At 50.3% G+C, this 24783-nt stretch overlaps 1 protein-coding gene across 18 annotated transcripts in view; it reads right to left on the bottom strand.

Annotated features, from left to right (window-relative positions):
- The window catches only part of Tnk2 (tyrosine kinase non receptor 2), a 39334-nt gene extending 16325 nt beyond the window's left edge, over positions 1-23009 (bottom strand). For 11 of the 18 annotated variants that reach the window (XM_041672914.1, XM_041672913.1, XM_041672915.1 and 8 more), the window contains exons 1-4: positions 7655-7723; positions 5148-5243; positions 1766-1946; positions 19-89 (exon numbers count right to left, since the gene is read on the bottom strand). In XM_041672914.1, the coding sequence (XP_041528848.1) occupies positions 19-89; positions 1766-1946; positions 5148-5243; positions 7655-7708 (402 nt within the window). In that variant the 5' untranslated portion in view covers positions 7709-7723. Of the gene's footprint in view, positions 1-18; positions 90-1765; positions 1947-5147; positions 5244-7013; positions 7098-7654; positions 7797-21759 lie in introns of those variants that run through there. The other 7 variants (XM_041672920.1, XM_041672926.1, XM_041672931.1 and 4 more) reach the window with 5 other exon arrangements.
- Positions 23010-24783: the final 1774 nt, after the last annotated feature.

Genomic DNA, 24783 nt, shown 5'->3' with positions numbered 1-24783 from the left:
CACAGTCTACTCACGCACCTTGCTCATCCACGACTTGCGTTTGCACATGACCTTCCTCCTCTTCACAGCCTCCCACAGACGCCTCTGACCTGCGAGGAGGGAAAAGGAGCCCAGGGCTGTCAGGAAGACTGCTATCCACCTGGCAGGCTTCCTCAGTTCCTCCAGTAGGCCCACCAGTAGCTACCACTCAGCACACGGACACCAGTTGAATTAGTTGCTCAGACAACTAGGAATTTCATTCACCCAATCTCTGCATTCTACTTCTGCGTGATTCTCAAGCTGGGTGGAGGTGTCTTTTCATCAAAACTGAACAGTCATGGCGGGCAATTGACTCTCCAACTCTCCAGACAAATCAGGTAAAGATTAATACAGAATTCCCTCCATTCTATGGTTTATTTCCCATAAAATATCCTTACACTGCTGACACCAGGCACCGTGCTGTCTGGCTTCACGCCAACATGACACAAGCTGGAGTCATCAGAGGAGACAGACCCTCAGTTGAGAAAGTGCCTCCAGAAGACCAGGCTGTAAGGTATCCTCTTAATTAGTGACTGACGGGGAAGGGGCACCCCTGGGCAGGCTGAGCAAGTCATGAGGAACAAGGCAGTAAGTGGCACCCCTTCGTGGCCTCTGCATCAGCTCCTCCAAGATCGTGTCCTCTCGACAGCTCCTACGTGGAAGTGTGAACCAAATGAACCCCTCCCTCCACAGGCTGCCTTGATCGTGATGTTTCAGCACTCAGCGGTAACACTAAGACAGATAAACTACCCAGGCCTAAAGCAGCAGAAGTTAGTGTCATTTTTACTCTTACAAAACACATGGCTCTTCTGAGTTGAACACATTAAGGTTTCTGATTGTGTTTTTTGAGACAGTCTACAGTAGCCCAGGATGGCTGAATCTGCTAGGCAGCTGAAGACTGATCTACTACTCCTCTGCTAGGCTTCCTGGTGTTTGCCATTACACCCGTTTGTGGTGCCAAACCCAGCACTTTGCTTTTTAACAAGCGCATTCTATTGTGACCCAATGATTCCTGATGATCCAGAGAATGCCATGACTTCTAGCCGGCAACTGGTAGATTCCGTTTAGAAAGAAACGAAAGATAAGGTTTCTGTGTGTTAGCAAACCATCTGAGAGATGGACTTTAGAAGACTTTACATTCTTATTTATGGATTGTGTGTGTCAGGGTACATGCACATGCCTCATGTTGGGAGGTGCAACCTGACCGCCTTTAACGACAGAGCCATCTCTCTGGCCCCGTCTAAGAGTTTTTGTCTTCCCTTCTCATTGTAGAGCTCTTGGCACTGACCCCACTGGTGTTCAGAATCAAACAGAAGAGACGAAAGGGACACCGGAAATACATCCCACAAATATCTGCTCAAACACAAATGGTGCAGGCTGGGAAGAAGGCCTGGGAGCAAAGGCATAATCCCGGCTACCAGAGAGCCGAGTCAGGAGGAACTTAAGTCCATGGTCCGCTTTGGCTATGGACAGGTTCAAGGCTACTCTGGGTAACTTACTGAGAATCTGTCTCAAAAACACAAAGTACAGAAAGGACTTTCCAATTCACATTTACAACCAGAAGCCATTCCCAGGGAACCCTGTGACCAGCACCTCTACTGATGCCTCCACTCATCTCAGGGGCTCTGGGTCTCAGCTGACAAAGTTCTCAGCTGCCATGACAAAGAGATTCTTCTGTGTCCTAGGCCATACTAAAGGTACCAAGTCAATGGTCAAGAGGATCAAGCAAGGCCCACGGGCTACCTACCAGGCCGGCCCATGCCAATCTTTTCCAGGTCCTCGTTCTTGACATACTCAAAGTGGGACAGGCGGGTGATGTTGAGATCATCGCGAAGCCTCAGGAAATACTGCTGCAGCTGCACCTCGGACAGCAGCTCCAATAGCCAGCCCGTCCCCTCCTCCGGCTGCATGCTGCTGCTCCCCAGCCTCTGCGGAAAAGGAAGCATAGCTGAGGGACCAGGGCATGTAAGCAAGTGGCAGGAGACCTGGCCATCAATGTGGCTCACCCACATTCTATAGAACCCAAAGCACCTTCTTGTTCCCCTAAACAGCGGAGATGAGTCCCAGACCAGAGCAGTCAGGAATCAAGTCTTACTCCCAAATCTGTGCTCTCTGTCTGAGTGAACTGAGATCAACTGTGCTCAGGGACCTCAGGGAATCACAGGTCCCTGAAGCACAGATTAACAGTTATCAGTCATCTTATTCCTACAACCTCATTTAGAAGTCAGGGTGGGGTACAGTGGCCCTATGAGATCTATCCACCGGACCCCTCATCAGACAGACCCCACAGAAGATCTGTCCAGTTTTTACTGCCTGACACCACCAGGCCTTACCCACTGACCCACGGGCAACACCCAGGTGCCTAAAGTGCCATAAGATGAAGACGAGAGTGGGAGGTGTGGACCAGGGAGGGTCAGACACCCCAATAAGCGGGCGCTCGCTTCCCTAAACAGCTGCCCCAAGAGACTAAGGCCCAGACTTTAACCAAAACTTGTCAGTTTTGCAGTACCAGATGTCACAATTTGTATGAAATCTTACCTTCAAAAATATCTTCGGAATGGCAACGCATGCACATGGTAAATACTCAAAAGGCACAGGGAACCTCATTCTCTTTCCTCCTGTACAGCCACCTAGCTCCCAGTCCCCAAAGCCAGCTGCCAATGTCTTCTAAGTGTCCTTTTAAGTCACACATTACCCATACTGCTGTTTCTCCTTTTTCACTTAACATTTTATCTGTCTCAACTTTTAAATGACGCCAAACAGTGCAACTCTAAAATATGTGTGAGTGCACACACAGTCTATACGTACAGGCAAAACAAAACGTACCTGCAGGCTACAACCAGCAATGCTGAGAGTACCTGTCCAAGGTCCAAGGTCCAGAGGAAAAGGCCAAGACCACCTTCAAAGCTAAAGTCAAACCCATCCGTTTGAGTAAAACACCTGACAATAAGCACTTTCGCAGACCAGACTCTGGCCTCACCTCAGTTCCTGAGGAAGAAGACAGGTGAGGTGAAAAGGTCAGCTGTCTATTGGGGCCAGGTGACCCGCTCCTGAACATAGCGCACTCTCAATACAGACGCAGTAAGAGGAATGGGCCGCCCAGCCTGAGCCTCCTACCCCCACAGTTCCCAGTGGTCCTGCCAACAGTGCTAGGAGCTGCAGCTCAGATTTTCCCTGCACCTCAGGGCTCCACAGAGAGTAAGGGATAGGAAGGACAAGCCCTTGGTTCAAACCCTGGCTCTTCCACCAAGGAGACTGGGCTGGTGGGCGGCTTCCAAACTTTAAGCTGTAACCCTTTATTTGGATGGTTCTCTAAGGGCTGAACAACCCTCCAAATAGAAGATATTTTTGTCTGTCATAGTGGGGGGTGGTGACATTTAGCAGGTAGTAAGGGGTAAGAACATGAGTTATTCTGCAATGCACAGGACAGATTTGAACACACGGATTCCATGCAACTTAGTTCATGCAGGTGAAACCATTAGAATGATCCAAACCTAGACTTAGATTCTATTGTACATTAAACAAGAAAAAGCTTTTGTAGTTTTACTGTAGCCTGATTTTCCTGAACCGTGTGAACTGTTTACTGTGTAAACTGAGGAAAACGCTACTCTTTGGAATATAGTAAAAGTCCACTATCAGAAAAAAAAAAATTAGGGAATATACCCTATTATCACAAAACCCCTCCCAGTGACTCTCTTGAGGCTTGAGCCTCTTTGGTCCCTCACAATACAGCTAGTGCATGACAGAATACATCAAGAGTTACAAACTATTTTCCTCTTATTTCTCCACATATTATAGTTGGCACCGTGTTTATCGACTCTACATATACTTAATATGTAACATTCCTATGAACTGTATTTGTGAAGGGAAGCAAAAAAAATAATATATTAATACTTCAAAACCATAGTTATGGGGCTGGAAAGATGGTTCAGAGGTTAAGAGCACACACTATTCTTCCAGAGGACCAGGGTTCAATTCCAGCATCTACATGGCAGCTCAAAATCATCTGTAACTCCTGTTCCAGGTTATCTGACTTCCTTTTCTGGCCTCCTCAGGCACTGTACGCACACGATGCATAGACATACATGCAGGCAAAACACCCATATACATAAAATAATAAGAGAAAAAACTTGAGAAAGCTACAGTTTCTACGTCAGTTCTAAACGTTTAGTTGTACTGACGCATTCGTCCTCAACAAAATGAACTGTTTGCAAACAGTGTGTGGGGTTAAGCAGACGTGTGCTTCTGCTTTCCAGAGTAAAGCCCGAGGTGCAAGGTGAAAAATCACTGCACCGGGCTCCACCACTGGGCCTTGGGCCTGGAGCGAAGTGGCCCCATTAGCTATGTGGCAGAGCTTCAAGATGAGAGCGACTGGTCCCATCAGGAGAAGCAGCCACGGGTCTTCCTCTCCTCCCACACCCTCAAGCCGTAGGACTCCAAACTCCCCATTCCCGTCTCTAAACTCCAGGTCATAGCTCAAAGTCACACCCTGAACAGTCAGGGAGGGCTCAGTGAAACCCAGAGGCCCTGCTGAAGCTACCTAGAAAGCACAGCCCAGCCTGTCCCCCCACTTCCTTCACAGACTAGCCAACACACCTCCCTGCTCAGCTGGACACTCCCCTCTCCAGTCCCCAACCCAGGGACAGGGCACCCATGAGGGAGAGATATGAAGCCTAGAAGACATCCTGGCGAAGAGAGGAGTCAGGTGGGGGTCTAGTCCCGTTGCTACTGCTAAGCCCAGAGTGACAGCCCCTAAGACTCCCTCCAGCCACATTCCTTTGTCTGTGATGCCCAGGGCACTGGAGCAGCGACTCCCAGCTCAGACGGTCTGGCCCACAACATGGTAGGAAATCTACACTACCTGTATACGGCACATGCAGCTGCATGGCCTGCGTGTAAGCACACACCAGACTGGCCACACACTCATACACGTAGGCGTGCACACAGGCGCCCAAGAACGACTGCGGCAGCTAGGAAGGAAGACACTCCAGCTTACACTCCATGAGCCTCAGGAAGGTGCCCCTCAGTCATGCCTACCCTGCCCCTCTGTAAAGTGCTGCTACCGAGGGGCTAACCATGTCCACAGCCAGTGCGCTTCCCACCCCCAGCCCCCCCACACCACCACTCACTGTGTACAGACGTCGCCGCAGTCTGGCCAAGAGAGGAAAGGAGAGCTCAAGGCCAGGGAACCGACGGGCTGCCGGCATCTCCACAAACTGAAGCCCCTAAGAAGTCAAAGGAGCTATGGCCTAGATCTAAAGAGGGCAGGCAAGGGCCACAGCTTCTGAGTTTTATGCTCTACCCAGCAAGGAAACCAGCCAGGGGGTGGGAAACCTGTCTTAGAAATCCCCCAAGTCCCACCAGAAGTAGGGAACGGGGAAGAACGGAGTGCCGGCTTTGCTTCACAGCTGGCCGCAGACTGGGTCCTCTCCTGTCTCCTCTCCAGGGCAGTGCTCACAGCTCTAGTCCTACCCCCGGGCTTCCCCCCACTGCCTGCTTGCCCGCCTGTCCTCCTTCCCTCCCTCCCTCCCCAGCTGAGCGGCTCTGACACTGGCTGAAAAAAGACCTTTCTGAATCACTGCCAAGAGGACAGCAGGAATGGGGGGGCACTCTTCCTCCTAGCACCGGCCCCACTGACTCCCCATACACAAGGCTCCCTGTCTCTAGCCTCCACTGCAGCCCTCACGGTTGCAGACAATCCCTGGGATTTCAGTGTGGGGGCTGTGAACCAAACGGCACATATAAAAAGGGGTTACAAGCCCCCATGGGGCTTTTCTGGGTCTATGGGGATTTGACTGCGGCCTGAATTGGGGGCTTGGATTCTGAGTCTTTCCTGGATCCTGCAGACAGATCCTTCAAAGACCCTCCCCCACACAAGTCCCAACCTTGGCTGGGTGTCTCCTGGCTCAGACCCTAATGTGGCCCTGTTACCCTGGTGCCCGACGGAAATAGGAGGCTGGCAGCCTGCCAGAGTGGGACAGTCCAGCCAAGGGGGGTGGTGAGAATCTCCACCCCTCCCCCGGGATTGCCTTGTGTACTGCCCACAACAATCAGGGTGCCTACTCCCCAGATTATCTGGCAAAGACCCAAGACTCCCTCCAAATAAACAAACACATCCAAGCCCTCTGCCGGGATGCTCCCACCTCAAAGCTGCAGCTCAGGCTGCAGGGTAGCATCTCGTACAGCACTGCACACACATAACAGCCTCAGTTTAAGGAGGTGCCCCACCAAGCCCCCAGAGGCCCCCCATATTCCTACAGCTGACAAATGGTCCCTCTGCCCCTCAAGGAGGCCAGCTGCTCTACACCCCCTCACTGCAGCTCCCAGATACACCTGACAGCTGCAGGAAGTCCTCTTCTGCTCCCCAGATCCCAGCACCACCCCCCAGTGTAAGGAGCCCCTGTTTCTTGTACACTGCTCTCTTGTCCATACCCAGCTGGCTGCCAGCTCAGGGAGCCACAGCTGGCTCATGGGGGAGTTTTGGGGAGTCAGCATCCCAGCAGACTCTTTCCAGGATCTTTTCCAGTGTTTGGACTCCTAGCTAGAAGGACAGCCATTTTCTATTCTGATGAGGGGTGCCCCCAGCAACAGCCCTTCCCCATTGACATCAGTCATACAAAGACTGTGGACTGCCAAATACAGCCTCTCTTCAGGTTTAGCAAACAATCAGTGTGACCACTGAGGTCAAATGTGCAAGGCAAGGTCAGGCCGAGGCTAAGTGGACACGGCCTTTCAGCACAGGTTGGCTGACCACACCCTCAGACTGCAGCAGGCTACAGACTATCCTTCTCCATAAGATACCACCTGAAGCTGACCTGCGTCTGTCAGTAAATTAAACAAGGGTTTTTTTTTTTTTCTCTACTGCTAAGCTGAGGCTGATTAGAGTGGTCAGCGTAAAAACTCCAGCCACCCCAGAAAGGAATGCCCCAAATTCACCAGAAAACCATGCCTGATCGTTCCCCAGGGGGTCTGCGTAAGAACACCTGGCAGCTTACCCAGAATCCAGCTATGGGAGACTTGAAGAGGGCAACAGACGTATATCGTGGGGTCAGAAGCCAGATCAGTTCCTGGACCTCTTCCTTGCCTGGGAAAACAGACCTGACCTTTCTGCCTCTCAACTCCCAGGCACATTCCCCTTTACCTGCCAGCTACTGCCCTCTCCCGGCTAGGAAAGAAAGTGCTTGATCTCCAAAGGGGAAGAGGACCCGTGCCATTTTCCAAAGCCCACAGGGTTATTTGGATTCATACACATACTCAACTCAATAAATGGGAACGCCCAAAACACAGCTTCCTCCTATAAGAGAGTGTGCCTGAATACTAGATGTGTTTCCTAGGCTCCTAACCCGCAATGCAGAAAGCCCAAAGAGTAGCCTATTTGTACCCCTAGGGGTCCACACTGAGTCAGATACCAGCATCAATAATTCACCACCACCATCACCTCAGACTTATCAGCCACACCCACACCCACACCGCTCTGCACCCAGCCTCCTAGCCCTACATCGGGGGGGGGGGGCAGGGGGCGGGACACAAGCACCCTGAGCTCTTATGAAGAAGCTCCGCTGCAGAGAGCAGAGCTGGGCCCACAGAGCACCAGCAGATGAGGCCTGACTTCCAGGTTTCTCGCTATCCCCATTACCTGCTGTCCCTCCTCGCCCCCAGCCAGGCGCTGGTAAGCAGATCTCTCCCCCATTGTACCCAAAGTCCCACCGTTGGGGCAGAGGGAAGCGGAGCTACCCGCAGCCCCCGCCCCTCCAGCCGCACAGGCAGCAGCAGCACCCGCAGCGTCACTCCCCTGCGCCCAGGGGGGCGGAGGCGGGCCTCGAGCATCCTTCAGGAGGGGAGGGGCTGCTAAAGCGACTCAGCTGGAAAGGCTCCAATCCCGGCACCTGCATGAATTCCAAGGGCTCAGGTCCACAACCAGGTTATCACAGCCTCTGCTCTGGTTGGGCCCGGCCTGTGGGCACCCCGTCCCCACAGCCTCCTTCCCAGTTTCTATTCGTCTCTGTGTCTCTGTGTAGCGTTGCCCCTATGCAGCTAACCAGCAAGCAGTGGCAACCAGAGCAGAAGCTCCACCCTCTCTGACTTCAGAGCCACAGCTCCTCTGAACTTCAGGAGCCTCCAAGAATTCAAGCTCCAGAGTCACCAATTAGTACCTCAGGTATCCAAACACCCTGATACTCAATAATACCGGGGTCACCTAAGAAGCCACAGAAGCCTGTGTCCTACTTCACCGAGCCCCTCCCAGCAATCTTGGAGATTGAAATATCTTCTTCCTACCTAGGCAACATCCAAGTCTACTCCACTCCAAGAATGCTTGGCACCCACCTGCTGAGAACACATGCAAATTCTAAGCTCCCTAACCCACTCATCACCCAGTCATGGAAGCCACATCGCTATCCCTCCATCCATCCCCCACTCCCCATGGGCAGACTGACAGACCCAGACCCAGGGCATCCTATTGCCCTTAGCTCTCCAGTCCTCGACCTCTCCTTCCTCTCAGACAGCACTGGGTCTGGGCATGCTCAGCAGATCAGTGCACTGGGGCCAGACGCTTGTGACTTCAGAGTTGAGGAGCCCAGACTGCTGGAGAAGTGGCTCCAACACAGGCTGGGAAAAGCAGGAGCACAGACACACACACACCCTCATTCCTATGGCATCTGAGGCATCCTGACTCCTTCCAAGCAGGTATTTAGAGCTCAGCTGAGCTCAGGGCACTCTCCTCCTTCCTGGGACGCGAGGCAGAGAAAAATGTTTAGATACTCCTGCAATCAGCCCCGAGGCAAAAGAAGAGAGCCTAGGAGGGCACTTTGTGAGTTCCCAGCAGGCTTCACTTCCTCCCCACACAGCCCATCTTGGAGCAGCTATGGCAAGGAGAGGACTCTGCCAGGCCCCAGGTTCTAGCCTACGTGGAGGCTCCTTGGTATCTTACCACAGCGATGGCAGAAACTAGTCTTGGGTACAGTTACAAGAGCTCAGAGTGAGCAGCATGAAGAGAAAGCAAGGCTGAATACACCTTGCCCATCCCCTTTTGCCCGGGTGGGCTGAATGAGGTCTGATTCAAAACTATCCCTCATTCCTGCGTTCTCCATCTCATCTCCCAACCCTGCACTGTCACGAAATGCACAGAAGCCACAGACATCCGGGAATCCAGTCCACACAGACACCCTCACTGGGCCTCACTCTCCTTTAGTTCTCCACACCATATAACCAAACAGAGCCAGCCCATCTTCCTGGACTCTCCAACAGCTCCAGGGAAACCACAAATTCACACTGCGAAGTGGACGTGACAAGCAACTTCCTGCCAAGAGGATTTTGTTTTTTTCCAAAAAACAGCCTAACATATTCTTGGGACTATATGCCAACCCAACAACCAAGCTGTCCCTCGCCCCCTCTTCCTCTCTGGTAAACACGGGAGCCCACAGCTCCTCCCCAAACCACAGCCACAGAATTCTCCTGCCGCCCATATGAACTCCGCCAAGTCAGATCTGCTCAACTCACCTCTATGTATGCGGGGCCCAGGCTTCTGGCCCAAGGCCAGGTTGGTTCCCCTCAAGACCTCATTCCAGAGGGGACTGTACCGGGCAACCCCACACCTTTAGGTCAGCGTGGTATGACATCACTGGTCTGAGGAGGCAGCTGGCCAGAGGCCAAGGAAGAGAAGGGAGTGATTCAGACACACACCATGGCTGTCCACACCCTCTCCATCTCCAGGACAAGGGGCTCACTCACTCCTAAGGAGCTGGCTAACTGAGGTCCTGTGCTTGGGCCAGGCTGAGCTATTTTCTCTACGGATATTGGGCCCACAGACCAAGGCTAGCCTAAAACCTCATCTTCCTCCCCCCGCAACCCCCAAGACAGGGTTTCTCTGGGTAGCCCTGGCTGTCCTGGACCTTAGAGCTCCGCCTGTCTCTATATCCCAGGGACTAGGATTAAAGGCGTGCACCCCCACTGCCCAGCTTGTCTTCCTTAGAGCTCCGCCTGTCTCTCTCCCCTGAGGACTGGGATCAAAGGCATGAGCCACCACTGCCCAGCTTGTCTTCCTTACATTTTCAAAAAATATTTTACTTAAAATCTAACTAATGAAATAACATCTAGAGGAGAATTAGGGAGTATTTTAAAGCACGCACCGTATTAGACTGCAAAGAGCGGCCCTGCCTCTCAAGACAGACTGTCTTTATAACTACTACGTCCTCTCTGAGCACCATTCCGTCTCTGAGCCGGTTGTTGTATCTTTTATTTCTGTTGTTTCACGTTTTTTATAACCCACTAAATCCAATTAGTGCTGCCCATATGCTCACGGGACTGAGGCCGCCCACAGGAGCGTGGACAACCTACCAGTGGTCACGCCCCAGAGGAACACGCTCTCCCTCCCTACCAGTTACTATTATTCTCCTTAGCTGTTATTTCTAAAGACTTCAGACCTCACCCTTCCTTCTTTTCTAAAAACAGTTAATTCTCTGGAGGCCACTTCCTTGCTTCCTCATTCCTAGGTCCTACAGCCACCGGCACTGTCTTCACTTGGAAGCCCCTGCAGCTCTCAGCTCCTATGTCAGAATGAACACAGGAGCTCCAGCAGGATGCTGCGCTGGCGCCATAATCTGCACGTCCCAACAGAGCACTCCTCCCCTAACTCCTGCTGGGCATGGCTACTACTCCTGATGGCAGCTATTCCAGCATCTGCCCAGCATTCTAATGGCAAACAGCACCAGCCATCCCAGGCCAGAAACCACACCCCCAGCAGCAGCCATGGCTCCTCCTTCCCCCAGGCCACCACCCAATCACACACTACTTCAACCTTGTCAGCCCTCCTCCCACCTATATCAAAGAGATCAAAGCTCTCCTCTGTGGTCCTCACTCTCTTCAACTTCAAGATGAACTCCTATATATTTTTAAGACCCTAATCAAATGCCATCATTTCTCTAAGTCCCCATTTTCTATCCCCAAATGGCTGCTTTTACCAAGCCCCCCTGTTGTTTTGTTGAAGGAATGCATATAAATAAGAGAACAAAAACATTTTTAAAAATTATCCACCATGGGGGGCTGGATAGATGGATGGCTTGGTGCTTAAATGTACTGGCTGCTCTTCCAAAGGACCACTGTTCAATTCCCAGCACCTACATGGTGCTCACAACTGCCTGTAACTCCAGTTCTAGGGGGTCTGACGCCCTCTTCTGGTCACTGTGGGCACTGTACTCCTGTAATGCACTGCATAAACACATGTGCAGGAAAACACCACGCACATAAAAAAATAATATTATCCATCACATTCCAGTCCTTAAAGAGTTATTATTTATGTAATTCTTTGGGTTAGTATATAATTCTACTGGGATAGGCATTTGCACAGGCTTCTAATGTGGTTAGTACCTGGGAAAATGGCCAGAACCTAGCAAGAGAGCTAAAAAGGACTTCGGCCTTTGAGACAGACAATGGAGAAAGGTGGCCTCTTTCCCCAGGAGCAGCCATCATCTGGCTGCCTGATAGACACCAGGGAAAAGTCTGATCGCCTGCTCTCTCCCTGCCCTGGCTTTCCCTGCCCTCCCGTCTGCACACTGTAGCCCTGGCTAGCCTGGAACTCTGCCTGTCTCGACCTTCTAAGTACTGGGATTAAATGTGTGTATCACCAGGCCCTATTCCTCCTCACTGTTTTCAACCCAGAGAAGACAACTCCTTTGCGGAAAGAGGGGCTGTCAATCATGTTAATACTTTTGCTCCAGCCCCACTAAACTACCCTATATAGCCATTTCAGACACAAGGACTGGTTCAAGCCAGTGGAGAGTCTGAACCAGCCCTCACAAAGGAGTTTTCCTACTGGACTGAGGGAAACAGATTTGTGGTGTGGGACCATGGTTTGTAGTCTGTCAATTATATTTTAAATAACGCTGACTGGCCAGTAGCCAGGCAGGAAGTATAGGCGGGACAACCAGACAGGAAGTAGAGGTAGGTCATGGTGAACAGGAGAATTCTGGGAAGAGGACGCAGTCCTTGCCCAGCCACAGAAGAAGCAGGATATGACTATCCTGCTGAAAAGGTACCGAGCCATGTGGCTAACATAGACAAGAATAATGGGCTAATGTAAGTTATAAAAGTTAATAAGAAGCCTGAGCTAATGGGCCAATCGGTTTATAGTTAATGTAGAACTCTGTGTGATTTCTTTGGGACTTAACGATTGTGGTAACCTGGCAGGACAGAAAACCCCAACACCACATTTGGGTTCAGAATGCCACATGGGTTGACCAGACAGAAGCCTATATCTATGAGACATCCCAGCCTTATTGGTGGACTGGGAGGGGAAGAATAGAGTGCAGAGCGGGGGACGGACGACAGTAAGGTATAGAGCAGGAACAGAAGCTTCAGGCAAGGCCACCCTCCCACAGTGAACCCCTCCAACTTCAGAGAAAGAGAGGAATCTGCATCCTCAGCCTGCACTGAACACCCCACCTGTGGGTCTTGATTATGAAGTAATGGGATTTGTGCCCCACCAGCTAAAGAGAAGCATGTCAACCCTGCTACCCACAGGTCACCTAGAGTCCTACCATGCTCCTGGAGCTCTGCTATTTTCCTATCAATACTAAAAGTGTGTGACCCGGGACAAATTCCTCTAACCATCCAGGTTTCCTGTCCATGTATGACACACTGCTGCACCAGGACTTGAACATCAGACCTCTTGCCCTCCATCCTGACCAGGCACCCTCATGGCACCAAGACTCAGCACCAGCTCCAGGGAAAAGAGAGCAGCCAGAGGACAATGCAGTCAGCCACTGCAGTCAGCCACTGCCAGGGTTCTTCCAGGGCTGGCCACCCGGTCTACTTCTGGCTCTCGCTTTGCCCACCCCCATTCCTTGGGCAGCAGCCCCGGGCTGAAGAGGCCTATTGTTGGGCCCTGCAGTGGGGTGAGGAGAGGAACAACAGCGCAGACACACCAGAGCAGTACACTGTACGATGTTCACCATGCACCGTGCGCCGCCAACACCCTTCAGACCAAAGTCCCAGCCACTGGAACAGGGGAGCCACTGCAGGCTTGAGGCCTGAGAGTCTGGGAGTAGGAGAAACGTCAGGGTACTTCAAATCCCACGGCATCCTGCCTGTTTGATCACGAGCAAACTGAGATTCTGGATGAGTATGGGAGGGACCTGGTCCAAAGCATGAAAGGAGTCATCAGGAGTGGACACAAAGTGATGAGCGAGAACATAGAGGTGATGTGTTGGAAGGAAAAGCTAAGGCTGTCCAAGGACAAGGTTGTAACTGCTTACCTCCGTGGAAGAGCCTTCCCAACACCCTCCACACTCTGCAGAGGCTCGCTCGTCTCTCTCCATAGAGAACACACTAGGTCTCTGCGCAGTATCCCAGAGGCATCACTAACAACAGGGAGAGCCACATCTCAAGGAGGAGAGCACACGGTAACTAATGTCAAGATGACAGCTCCCTTCTCTACCTGCTCCAGAAACCTGGGGCCGGGGGCTGGCAAAACACAAGTTCTGGGCTTCAACCAGGCCAAGATGTAAAGACACGCAACCTAGGGGCTTCCAATAAACAGCCTGCCCAAGTCCCCATGAGACTGTCTATGAGCCACCCTCAACAAGCTACCCAGCACCACAGTCCCCGCAAGCTTCTTCCTAGATTAGAAACAGACAACAAAAATATACCAAATAACAAAGGAAAGCCTCTGGCTTGGGAGAAAACAAAATGTACACAAAAAAGCAAATGAGAAGGAAAAAAATGAAAAAAGAAAAAAATAAGACTCTCCAGAAGAAAATTTCAGACAGATAATTCTCAGTAATATGCTCAAACTGATAAAGTGTATCCACAAAATAAGAACAAGATCTTTTTGTTTTTAAATGAAAAAAGAAAAAAATAAGACTCTCCAGAAGAAAATTTCAGACAGATAATTCTCAGTAATATGCTCAAACTGATAAAGTGTATCCACAAAATAAGAACAAGATCTTTTTGTTTTTAAACCAGGGAAACAAAGTATCAAAAACAATTGGGCTGTGGAGATGGCTCAGCTGTTAAGGTGAATGCCTGCCTCCTTAAGGTCAACCCTCAGCTTGACCCCAGCCAACACATGGCGGAAGAACTTAAGCTAACATGGCGGAAGAACTTAAGCTACGCACTGACCTCCACACGTGGGCCATGGTCTCATGAAAACAAGCTATGTACTGACCTCCGCACGTGGGCCACAGCCTCGTGAACCCTTCCACTGATAAGAAAGCAGATTGTGGGCTGGGGAGATGGCTGCAAAAGTGCAAGGACCTAAACCTGTATAAAGAGTCTGAATCTCCGAAAAACCCACTTAAAACCAATCAAGGTAGCAAATTCCCAGTGTTCCTATGGCACGGTGGGAGGAGACAGGAGAATCCCTGGTTACTGTGGGCTGGTGAGACCAGCACACACAGCATCACACCAAAGACAACAGTCTCAAAATGAGGTAGAAGACTAGGTTGTTTTTAATCCCCCTCCTCTTTCACACACACAAACAAAGAAGAAGAAAAATAAAGCAGACAAGAGTAAACAGATCCACTCCCAACTAGCAGGCAGGCTCACAGCAGGCATTCCTAAGTGCAGGTCACTGTTTATAAATCTACAGTACACCTAAGTTACAAATGTAGGTCCCAACTTCACAGATACAAGGTTGACATCAAAAAGTTTTCTGCATTGAATTTTTTTTCAAGACTGTTTCTCTGTGTAGCCCTGGCTGTCCCAAAACCAGGTTGGCCTCCAACTCAGAGACCTGCCTGCCTCTGTCTCCTGAGTGCTGGCATTAAAGGCGTGTACCGCCACCACCACCATTCAGCTGTGTCTGAATTTCTAACAAGCTCTTGAAAGATGCTGTTGCCACTGGTCCATGTGAAAGCAAGGATCTCTAAGCTCTGGAGTAGGGGGAGTTCTTTGTCTATGCACTAAAATCACCTGGGTGCTATGAAAATGTCAATACTGGGCTCCATCCCCCATGATTCTCATCAAATTGGTCCAAGTAGTCTTGAAGACTCTTCAAAAGGATCTGTACTTGGGTTAAGACCCACAGTTCTAGACAAAACCTATAATTGTGCCAAATCATTTGTCCTGGCCAAACCAACCCATTTTCCAATACTGCAACCACCGCTGACATGGCACACTTTAAAAAAAGATGTGCATTAGTGTTCTGCCTGCACGTTTATCTGTATGAAGATGCCAAATCCCCTAGAACTGGAATTTCAGACAGTTGTGAGCTACCATGTAGGTGCTGGAATTGAACCTGGGTCCTTTGGAAGAACAGCCAATGCTCTTAACTGCTGAGCCATCTCTCCAGCCCCAACATGGCACACTTTTTAAAACTACTCTTCACGTCATGAAAATAAGCATAAACTTACAGACCTACTCATTATTTGGATAATTCGGATAATAATGAGGTTAAGCCTCATTAACATTAGTGGAGAACTCATAGCACGCAAGAGAAATTTATTCTGATTATTAGAGTCTCACGTTTATGCTGAATTTAAAAAACAAACACACACTTTTCTTTTTTTTTTTTAAGGCAGACCTCCAAGTCTCAGCAAGTCACAGCTTTCTGGGAAGGACACATCCTTCAGGGAGCCACAGATCAGCTAGTGGGGCAGTATTCTGGGAAGAAGACATCCTTCAGGGAGCCACAGATCAGCTAGTGGGGCAGTATCGTTTCAACCACTCTTCAAGTTGCACAAAGGACCAGAATGACCTTAAACTTCAAACACTTGTGGTCTGGATGTGAATGGAACACCAGAAAGGCTCCCGTGTTCTAGGCTTGGTCACCAGCTTGTGGAGCTACGGAGAGGTCACTGGACCACGAGGTGTCTGACCTAGTCAATGCATTAATCATTTGATGGGCCATAATTTGAGGACATTAGTTAGAGATGGGCCTGGTTGGAGGAATTAGGTCACTGAGGGTGTGCTTTTGACATTAGCACCTTCCTGCCTATCTTCCTACCTCCATGAAGTTGGAAGCATTGCTCTGCCATGCCAAAAAGCCATGGAGCCAGCCAAGCGCACAATGAAACCATCACTAAAAGTGTTTCTCCCTTCAGCTGATTTCCATAGGTATTTATCACAATGACAGTGACTAACATAAGTGCAAACTATGAAGTCTAAAATACAATAGCTTCACACCCTCAAGACAGGGAAGGGAAACATAGCCGACCTAGATCTCTATGGTCATGTAACCACCAACTAAGCAAGTATAGGCTGATGTGGTCCCAATGGATGGCTCGTATACATTCCTCTTCAGGACACTACAGAGGGTGTGCTACCAAAACCATCAAGGGGAGGGAGTATGATCTGAACAGGAAATAGCAAGAGTTCCAGCACACAGTCCCCAGATAGTGAGCTGTGGGACCCTTAGGAGACAGGGCCTAGCTAGAGGAGATGGGACGCTCACAGCTCCAGCTCTAGTCCAAGTGTTCTCGACTTCCTAGAGCAAGTCAGATCGTAACTTCCTGCTGCCTTGGAAGGAGCTTCCTGCCACCATGCTTTCCCCACCCCCACGATGAGCTGGATCTCCTGAACAACTGCAGCATAGTGAGACCGCAGGCAGCAAGGTGGTAGTGGCGCACGCCTTTAATCCCAGCACTCGGAGGCAGAAGCAGGTGGATCTCTCAGTTCGAAGCCAGTGTGGTCTACAGAGTGAGTTCCAGGACAGCCAGGGCTACACAGAGAAACCCTGCCTACTCTTCAGTTCTCTACTTTAACTAATATTGTGTGTTTAGTAATGTGAAAACATGATTATTTTCATGCAGTTGAATACATTTTTCTTTGCATAACTGAACATGTCAAATGAGCAGATAGACAGACAGACAGACAGACGGACAGACAAGAGTCGGGCATGGTGGTGCCCATCTTTAATCCCAGCACTTGGCAGGCAGGAGCAAATGGAGCTCACCGATCTCTGTGAGTTCAAGGTCAGCCTGGTCTACAGAGTGAATATCAGACCAACCAGGAATATATAGTAAGGTCCTGTCTCAAGGTGCGGGGGGAGACATGACAAAATCTTTTTGTAAAGGGGAGGGGGTTGGGGCTAGAGAGATGGCTTAGCCATAAAGAGCACTTACAGAGGACCTGGATCAAGTTCCCAGCATCTACATGGCAGCTCACAACTGTCTGTAATTTCAGTTCCAGGGGATCAGATGCTTCCTACCGACCTCTGATGGCACCAGACACACATGTGGTACACATACATACATACATGTAGCCAAAACACTCATGAAATGCACATAAAAATGATATAAAAAGAAAGAAAATAATGGGCATCTAGCCTGATCAAAACGAGAGATAAAACTAAGTTGAGAAGCTGGAGCTTAGGCCCCAGGGAAGATTCATGTGCTTACAGTTCAGAGAGCCAGAAAGGAGACCGTCCCAGAGATCTATGCCAAAGGTCCCCGCAAAGATCTGCTGAGCACTGCTCTCATGCATGTAAAGGCAGGCACTGACAGAGACCAGGGGAAAAGACCACCCAAAGAATGAAGCAGACAGTGCTGGACACTTACCAGGAAAGCCCTTGCTTATTATTCAAAATGGTTTAAAAGGTAAGGTGAGAGTATCAATGTAGCATGTAGTTTGTAACAATTGTTTCCTAAGAGGGAGACGAGAAAGCATCCTTTAAGGTTCTTACACTAGTATCACTTGAAAGAAACTATAATAAGTAAAAGATGTATACTATGAATTCTACAGTCATACAAAAAAAAAGCACCTGAAAACAGAAGCACAAGTTCTTTGTGGACATAGAGTATTGCTCCATGCACAGTCCAGGCTGGCCTGGTCCTCTTGCTTCTTTCTGTCTCCTGAGTGCTGGGGTTACCAACATGCCACAAACACTATGCCTGACTCCACCGAAGATCACAATCCAGATGTGGTAGAATATACCTGCCATCCCAGCACTAGGGAAGCTGAGGCTGAGGCCAGAGGACTGCACAGAGTTCAAGACCAGCCTAAGTCACATAGCAAGTTCAAGGCCATTCTGGGATATAGATGTCCAACCTTAGTGTGGGACAATTGTCTATATTTTGTCAATTATATTTTAAATAAACGCTGATTGGCCAGTAGCCAGGCAGGAAGTATAGGCGGGACAACCAGACAGGAAGTAGAGGTGGGAGAATTCTGGGAAGGAGGGAGCCCATTCCTCTGAAGTCCTTGCCCAGCCACAGAAGCAGCAGGATGTGACTGCCTCACTGAAAAAGGTACTGAGCCATGTGGCTAACACAGATAAGAATAATGGGATAATATAAGTTATAAGAGTTAATAAGAAGCCTGAGCTAATGGGCCAATCAGTTTATAGTTAATGTTGACCTCTGTGTGATTTCTTTGGGACTTAACGACTGAGGGAACTGGGCAGGACAGAAAACTCAGTCAACACAACTTAAAAATAAAAAAAGTAAAACAATAAACCTTAACAAATTACTTACAAGTAGGGTATATTTGTGTATATAGACACACACACACACACACACACACATATATATATAATAGTGCTGGTATAAATATCATATACATAAAATTTTATGTTACTCACGTTAATAAATCAAAACAGAAAATTCAATAATCAATGACTGACACAGAGCAGACAATGCCCAACAACCATTCTGATTAAAACACTCACTGGGCGGTGGTGGTGCACACCTTTAATTCCAGTACGAGGGAGACAAGAGGCAATCAGATCTCTGTGAGTTAAGGCCAGCCTGGTCTACAGAGAAAGTTCCAGGATAGGCTCCAAAGCTACAGAGAAACCCTGTCTCGAAAACAAAACAAAACAAAAGACTCTCACCACCAGGACCGGAAGGAAAGTTTTCAAACTGAGGCATTCTGTACATGAAGGAACCCTACAATTAATAGCACGCTCAACAGTGAAAGATATAATGTTTCCCTCAGGGATGGGCACTGAGATATCTATTCTTCCATACCACGATACAGCCGTTATGACCAGGCAAAAAAAAAAAAAAAAAAGGAAATAGAAAGGAAAAATAAAACTGTCTTTGCTAGCCGATGACATGGGCACTATCAAGAAAATGCAATGGACCTATAAGAAAGCTAAAAGCTGCTAGACCAAGTAAGCTTGGGGAGGTTTCAGGCTCCGCATCATCGGCATCCACAACAGCAGTCGCCATGTGAGGTACCTGCCTGCAGTTTCAGCACTGAGGCAGGCCCGGGAACCGAAAGCCAATCTGAATTCCATTTCTGGATCCCACCGGTGGCAAGAGGTAACCTAGTGTACCAGACTGGTTCAAGGTCATCCTCAGCTACAGAGGGAGGCTGAAGTCAGCCAGGGATACATAAGATCCTGTCTAAAGATAAAAAAAAAAAAAAAAGGCTAGCAAGATGGCTCAAGAGGAAAAGGTACTTGCTGCCAAACTTACGACTTGAGCTGAATTCCTGGACCCATACGGTAGAAAGAAAATACTGATTCCCAAAGGTTTTTTTTTTCCTGGCTTTCACACATATGAACATACACACATTAAGTAAATAATTGTAAATATGATTAAGTTAAAACAACAGCAAAGAGAAAGGATGAGAAAGCGGGAGAAAGAATGATTAAAATTCAGGCCACAAACTACAAGAAAAATCTGCAAATTATGCACCTGATAAAACTTATATTCTGAATATATTTTTAAATTCTTTAAAACAATGAGAAAAACAACATCCACACAATGGGTAAACAACGTGAATAGATTCCCAATCGAACGAGTACAGGAAGGGACGCCAACATTAGTCACTAAGGGAACGCTAATTAAAGCCTATCAGACAGACTGTACACCTCCTAGGTGTCTAAACACACCGCCATACAATCTATGGTAGGGTTATAAACTTGTTCAACCATTTGAAAAACAGCCTGTCTGGTAGGTTTGGGGCCCTGGGGTCTTTTGGGGGGGATGCTGCTTTTTTGCTGAGCTGGGGTCCTGCTAAGTTGCTCAGGCTGACGTTTAGCTCCTGGGCTCGTCAGTCTCCTGCCTCAACATCCCAAGTAGCTGGGCTACAGGTACATGCAGCCATGACCAGCTATTTATTTTTAATACTATTTCCTCGGTTGCTTAAAAAAAATTAAATTTATTTTAACTGGTTTGTGAAAATGCAAATATGATAGCTATTAATTGGGGTTATGTGGTAAGTCTAGAAGTTCGTTAAATGTTAAATGTTCACCTACAATATGATGCGAGCAAGCATTCCAGTCCTAAGAATTTCCTTGGGAGGATGAAAGCATATAGCCACACAAAGGCTAACACAAGCACCCGAAGAGGCTAACTCTGTAATACTCAGTCTGAAACGTACCCATCACCACGTACATGGCTATAAAGACGATGACATACCCATTCAAGACTATTGAGCAATGACAGGGAATGAACTAATGATACATGTAACAACATGTGCCAGTTTTGAAATAAAGATGCTGGACCAAAGAAGCCAGACTCTAAAAGGTCACTATTTGATTTCCACTTACACAAAATGCTAGGCACTGCGAGCTCAGGTGGTGCCAAAAAAGCAGTCCAGTTGCTCTCCTGCTATTCACTGAAAAGTCTGGAAAGTCACCCTAAAGTAAGTGTATGCTTATACATACACTGAGAGCAGAACTCTCCACACTGAAGTCAGTGAGCCAGAACCACTCTGCTCATTCCAGGAAAGCGTGGCACCATGGACACAGCAGCTAAACTCCCCGTGTCAGAATGTTTGAGACAGCATGACAGGCACGGGTTGAAGCGGACAGACAGGTTGGGCTTGCCAGAGCCGGCAAACCGGCTCCTCCACCAGTCCTAGCCACCACCACCCCTTCTTCTGCCCCCACAGGAGAACCCTACCTCCACCCAGGCTGGTTCAGAACTGGGGTATGGGGGGCATTTGAACCATAGACACATGGTGGGCTGGGGCAGAGATATTCCCTGCTAAGGCCCTGAGAGCAACTCTGGATCCATTCCCACTGGTGGGGCAGAGATACAAGAACTTTTGACAGGGCTAGGGAAAGAAAGGCTGTAAGCTGCCTACTAAGCCCACCTGGACCAGGAAAGAGCTGGTGGGTCCTTGTGTTAACAAGAAACCAAATTTAGCCCCTGGCCCTGGCCCCTGTATGCTCCATCTCTAGACTGTGCCAAGAAGAAGCCCCAGGGTTGGGTGGGGGTGTGAAGAGACCTCAACAGGATACCACAGCGTCCTATCTGCCACCTTCCACAGTGTGAGTTCAAGGCCTAGGCCAAAGAGGAGGCAGCAGCCGCTGTGACACCCTCCTCTCTCCTTTGGCACTCCATTCAGAGATGAAAACCAGTTGCGCTCTGCTCCTCTACCCATCCTTGGCTTTGGGCCCACAGCATAATCAACCGTGACAAAACCGTGTGGCAGGCGCAGGTCAGGCTCGTGCCCCAGTCACTACTGACTGGCACCCTCACGTGACCCACAGGACAAGATAAGGCACTGATAAAACAACACTACCCACTTCCCTTTTCTGGAGGCCACCGAGGCGAACTGCACAACGTGCCCTGTCACACGGGGGCACACCTACCACCACCAGCAGACGGGTGGAGGGCTGACTTCTTCCGCGCAACTTTAGCCCTGGGGCTACCTTCCCCTCCCTTCCCTCTGCCACTCAAAGGACTTTACATCCAGTCTAGACTTGAAAGAAGTGACTACTCTGCTGGAGCAGCTGCTTGATACAATCGGGGCGGAGGATGCTCCGGGGTTAGTCAACCTGAGGGCTGTTTGGAGTCCATTCTTCTAAACACATCAACTCCAGCTGGGAACAAAACTGACCTTTCTTACCTGAGTTTTCAGCTGCCCGGAGGCAGACACTGCTTTGAGGACGCTCAAACTCGACGTCGCAGAGAAGGTCCTGCAGGCCAGTGCCTGCCCTCCGGCAATGGCTTCCAAAGGTCAGGTTCACAGCGCTCTTCCCAATCCCCTACATCCTCCAGCATTACTCTTGGCACTGGAGGACTCCTTATGGCAGCGTAGTGGCTTGCAGATTACCACCTCCTCCGCCGCCTGCGCCTGCGGGTCCTGTGTCCCCCTTGGAATTCCTCACCTCCAGGGGACCCTTTACCGTTCAGATACGTTTCCTGAACGGCCCACGCGACCTGACCCTCCTGTACCCCGGGCAGCCAATTTGCCTCCTGCACCCCCAGACGCCCCTCTCCTTCAGGCCCCCGGGGTCCCACAGGCCTGGCCCTCCCCAGTAACTCGGGTCTGTCCCCACTCGCGGGGGATGCTCCCAGGACCACCGCCTCCCTGCCCAGGTGCCCGCAGATCTCCCAGCTGCGCTCGTCCGAACTTTCGGGCTCCTCCGTGTGCAGGAAGGAACCGTCCGTCAACTCGGGCAGCTCCTCGGGGTGCCGCAGAAGCCTGCGTGGGCTGCCCTCCCCGCGCTCCTGCACCCCGGCACGGGCCTCGCCGCGCTCCTGCACTGCGGGTCCGCCTCCCCCCTTCTCCTGCTGCTGCCTGCGGGGCCCCAGGCCCACCTCCTGCGCCACGGGCCCGCCGGCCGAGGCCGTCCAGAGGGCCGGGCGCCTCCAATCCGCGGCGGCGGGCGGCTCCCACACCACCCCCAGGCTGGGCTCCTGAGCGCGGCCGCCCCGCTCCTGCACCCCCAGCCCCACGCCGCCCTCCTCCTGCACGGCCGGACCCACCCCGCCCTGCTCCTCCACGCCGAGCTTCAGCCCGCGGAGAAGCTGCGGGCCCCAGCTGAGCCGCCCGACGCGCGCCGGCTGCTGCTCCGGCAACGCGGGGCTCACTCCGCCGCGCTCCTCCTGCGCCCCCCGCCGGCGACCCCCAGAACCCGCCGCGCCGCGCACGCGCCTGCCCCCCAGAGGCCGCGCGCTCCCGCCCCTCCAGATGGTGCTGCCCTGCGCGCCCCCGCCCCGCGGCTTCCGCCTCGGCCCCGAGAGGGCAGTGGGGGCCCGGCGTCCCGCCCCCGCCTCCGGCTGTCAACCTCGGCCACCCGGGCGCCGCGCCGCCCGCAGGTGCTGCGGCCCCGCGAGCCGGCGGCCCTCCAGCCGGGTTCCCAGAGCCCGCGCGCGCCTGCGCCGCCCCGGGGGGTGGGGCCCACTAGAGTCGCTCCGCCCTCTTAAAGGGTCCGGGCCCTGTATTGCGCGCGCGGGCGTGCACAGACACACACACACACACACACACACACACAAAACTGAAAGGTGAAGTTCAAAAAGAGGACGTTCCATCGATTAACAAAGTCAAGTGCGAGGGATGTCCTAAAATAAGAGTGGGTAGGAAGGGGAAAAGACAGTCTTATGCTGCTACCAAAGCTGGCTTCGAACTTCTTGCCGCTGCCTCCTGAGTGTTTGAAATTCTAAGTGGCGGTTCAGCTCCTGCGAGTTTACCTTGTGGGAGTGAAAACTCACTTCTACCTGTTCTCAATTGCTCCTGCTTTAATCTAGCAGCCAGGCAGAAACAAAGTGGACCATTCCCTGTGTTCTTTCCCTGGAATCAAAGGAGGTATTCCAGAACCAGAGAGTTTGTCTTCCTATTGGAGCCTTGGATAGAAACTGCCCCTAAGCAATGCCATCATCCTCCCTCCCCACTCCTCTTAGGTCCTCTCTTTCCTTGTGTGCAGGTAGTCCTCCACTCCCCAGAAAGAAAAAACACACTGGGATTCCCAATGTCAGTGCAATGTGATCCTAACCCAAATGGAAGCAGGCTATACAGTAAGACCTAGAACTCACAGGCTACACAGCAAGACCTGGAACCCACAGGCTACACAGCAAGACCTAGAACTCACAGGCTACACAGTAAGACCTGGAACCCACAGGCTACACAGCAAGACCTGGAACCCACAGGCTACACAGCAAGACCTAGAACTCACAGGCTACACAGCAAGACCTAGAACCCACAGGCTACACAGCAAGACCTAGAACCCACAGGCTACACAGTAAGACCTGGAACCCACAGGCTACACAGCAAGACCTGGAACCCACAGGCTACACAGCAAGACCTGGAACCCACAGGCCACACAGTAAGACCTGGAGCCCACAGGCTATACAGTAAGACCTGGAACCCACAGGCTACACAGTAAGACCTGGAACCCACAGGCTCAGTGCCATTGAGCCCCATGATTGTCTCCACCTCATTTATAAAGCAGACATAATAAGAAAATAAGGATGAAGGATAAGCCATCTCATTGGGAGTAGGCAGCTGTCACTTTCTATGGGTCCGTCTTTGACTTTTCATTCCTTTTACAGCATTCTAAATTCTCAAGGAAAGCTGACCCTAAATGATTAAGATGTTGACAGATAACCATACTTTACATTTACAAAGTCCACATTTGGTGACCTCTGATAAAGTTAGGAGTGTGTAAGGCCACTCCTTATTCTAAGTCCTGTATTTCACCTATGCAAAATGCTGTGAGTTTTAACTTACAGAAAAGTAATAAGTCTAAAGAATTATAGGAACTAACCCCAAGCAGTCAACAGTCAAGGTCAGAGAGAGAGAGAGAGAGAGAGAGAGAGAAGACCCTGAATGAAGACAAGTTCTTCTTGCTCCTTACCAGACCAGGACCTGCCCCTTTTTCTTTCCTTATAAAAGCTTTTATGTCCTGTGGCACACGCCTTTAATCCCAGCACTCGGGAGTCAGAGGCAGGTGGTTCTTTGAGTTTGAGGCTAGCCTGGTCTACAGAGAGAGTTCCAGGACAACCAGGGATATATATATATATATATATAGATATAGATATAGATATAGATATAGATATAGATATATAGATATATAGATATATATATCTCCAACAACCAAAATAAAATAAAATAATAATAATATCCCTTTTGTGCACTTAATTGTTTGAG

This window comes from Microtus oregoni, unplaced genomic scaffold (genome assembly GCF_018167655.1).
Source record: "Microtus oregoni isolate MIOR12 unplaced genomic scaffold, Mior012 000023F_ref0000262, whole genome shotgun sequence".
Taxonomy (NCBI): Eukaryota; Metazoa; Chordata; class Mammalia; order Rodentia; family Cricetidae; genus Microtus; species Microtus oregoni.
This window is presented reverse-complemented; position numbering and strand designations above follow the sequence as displayed.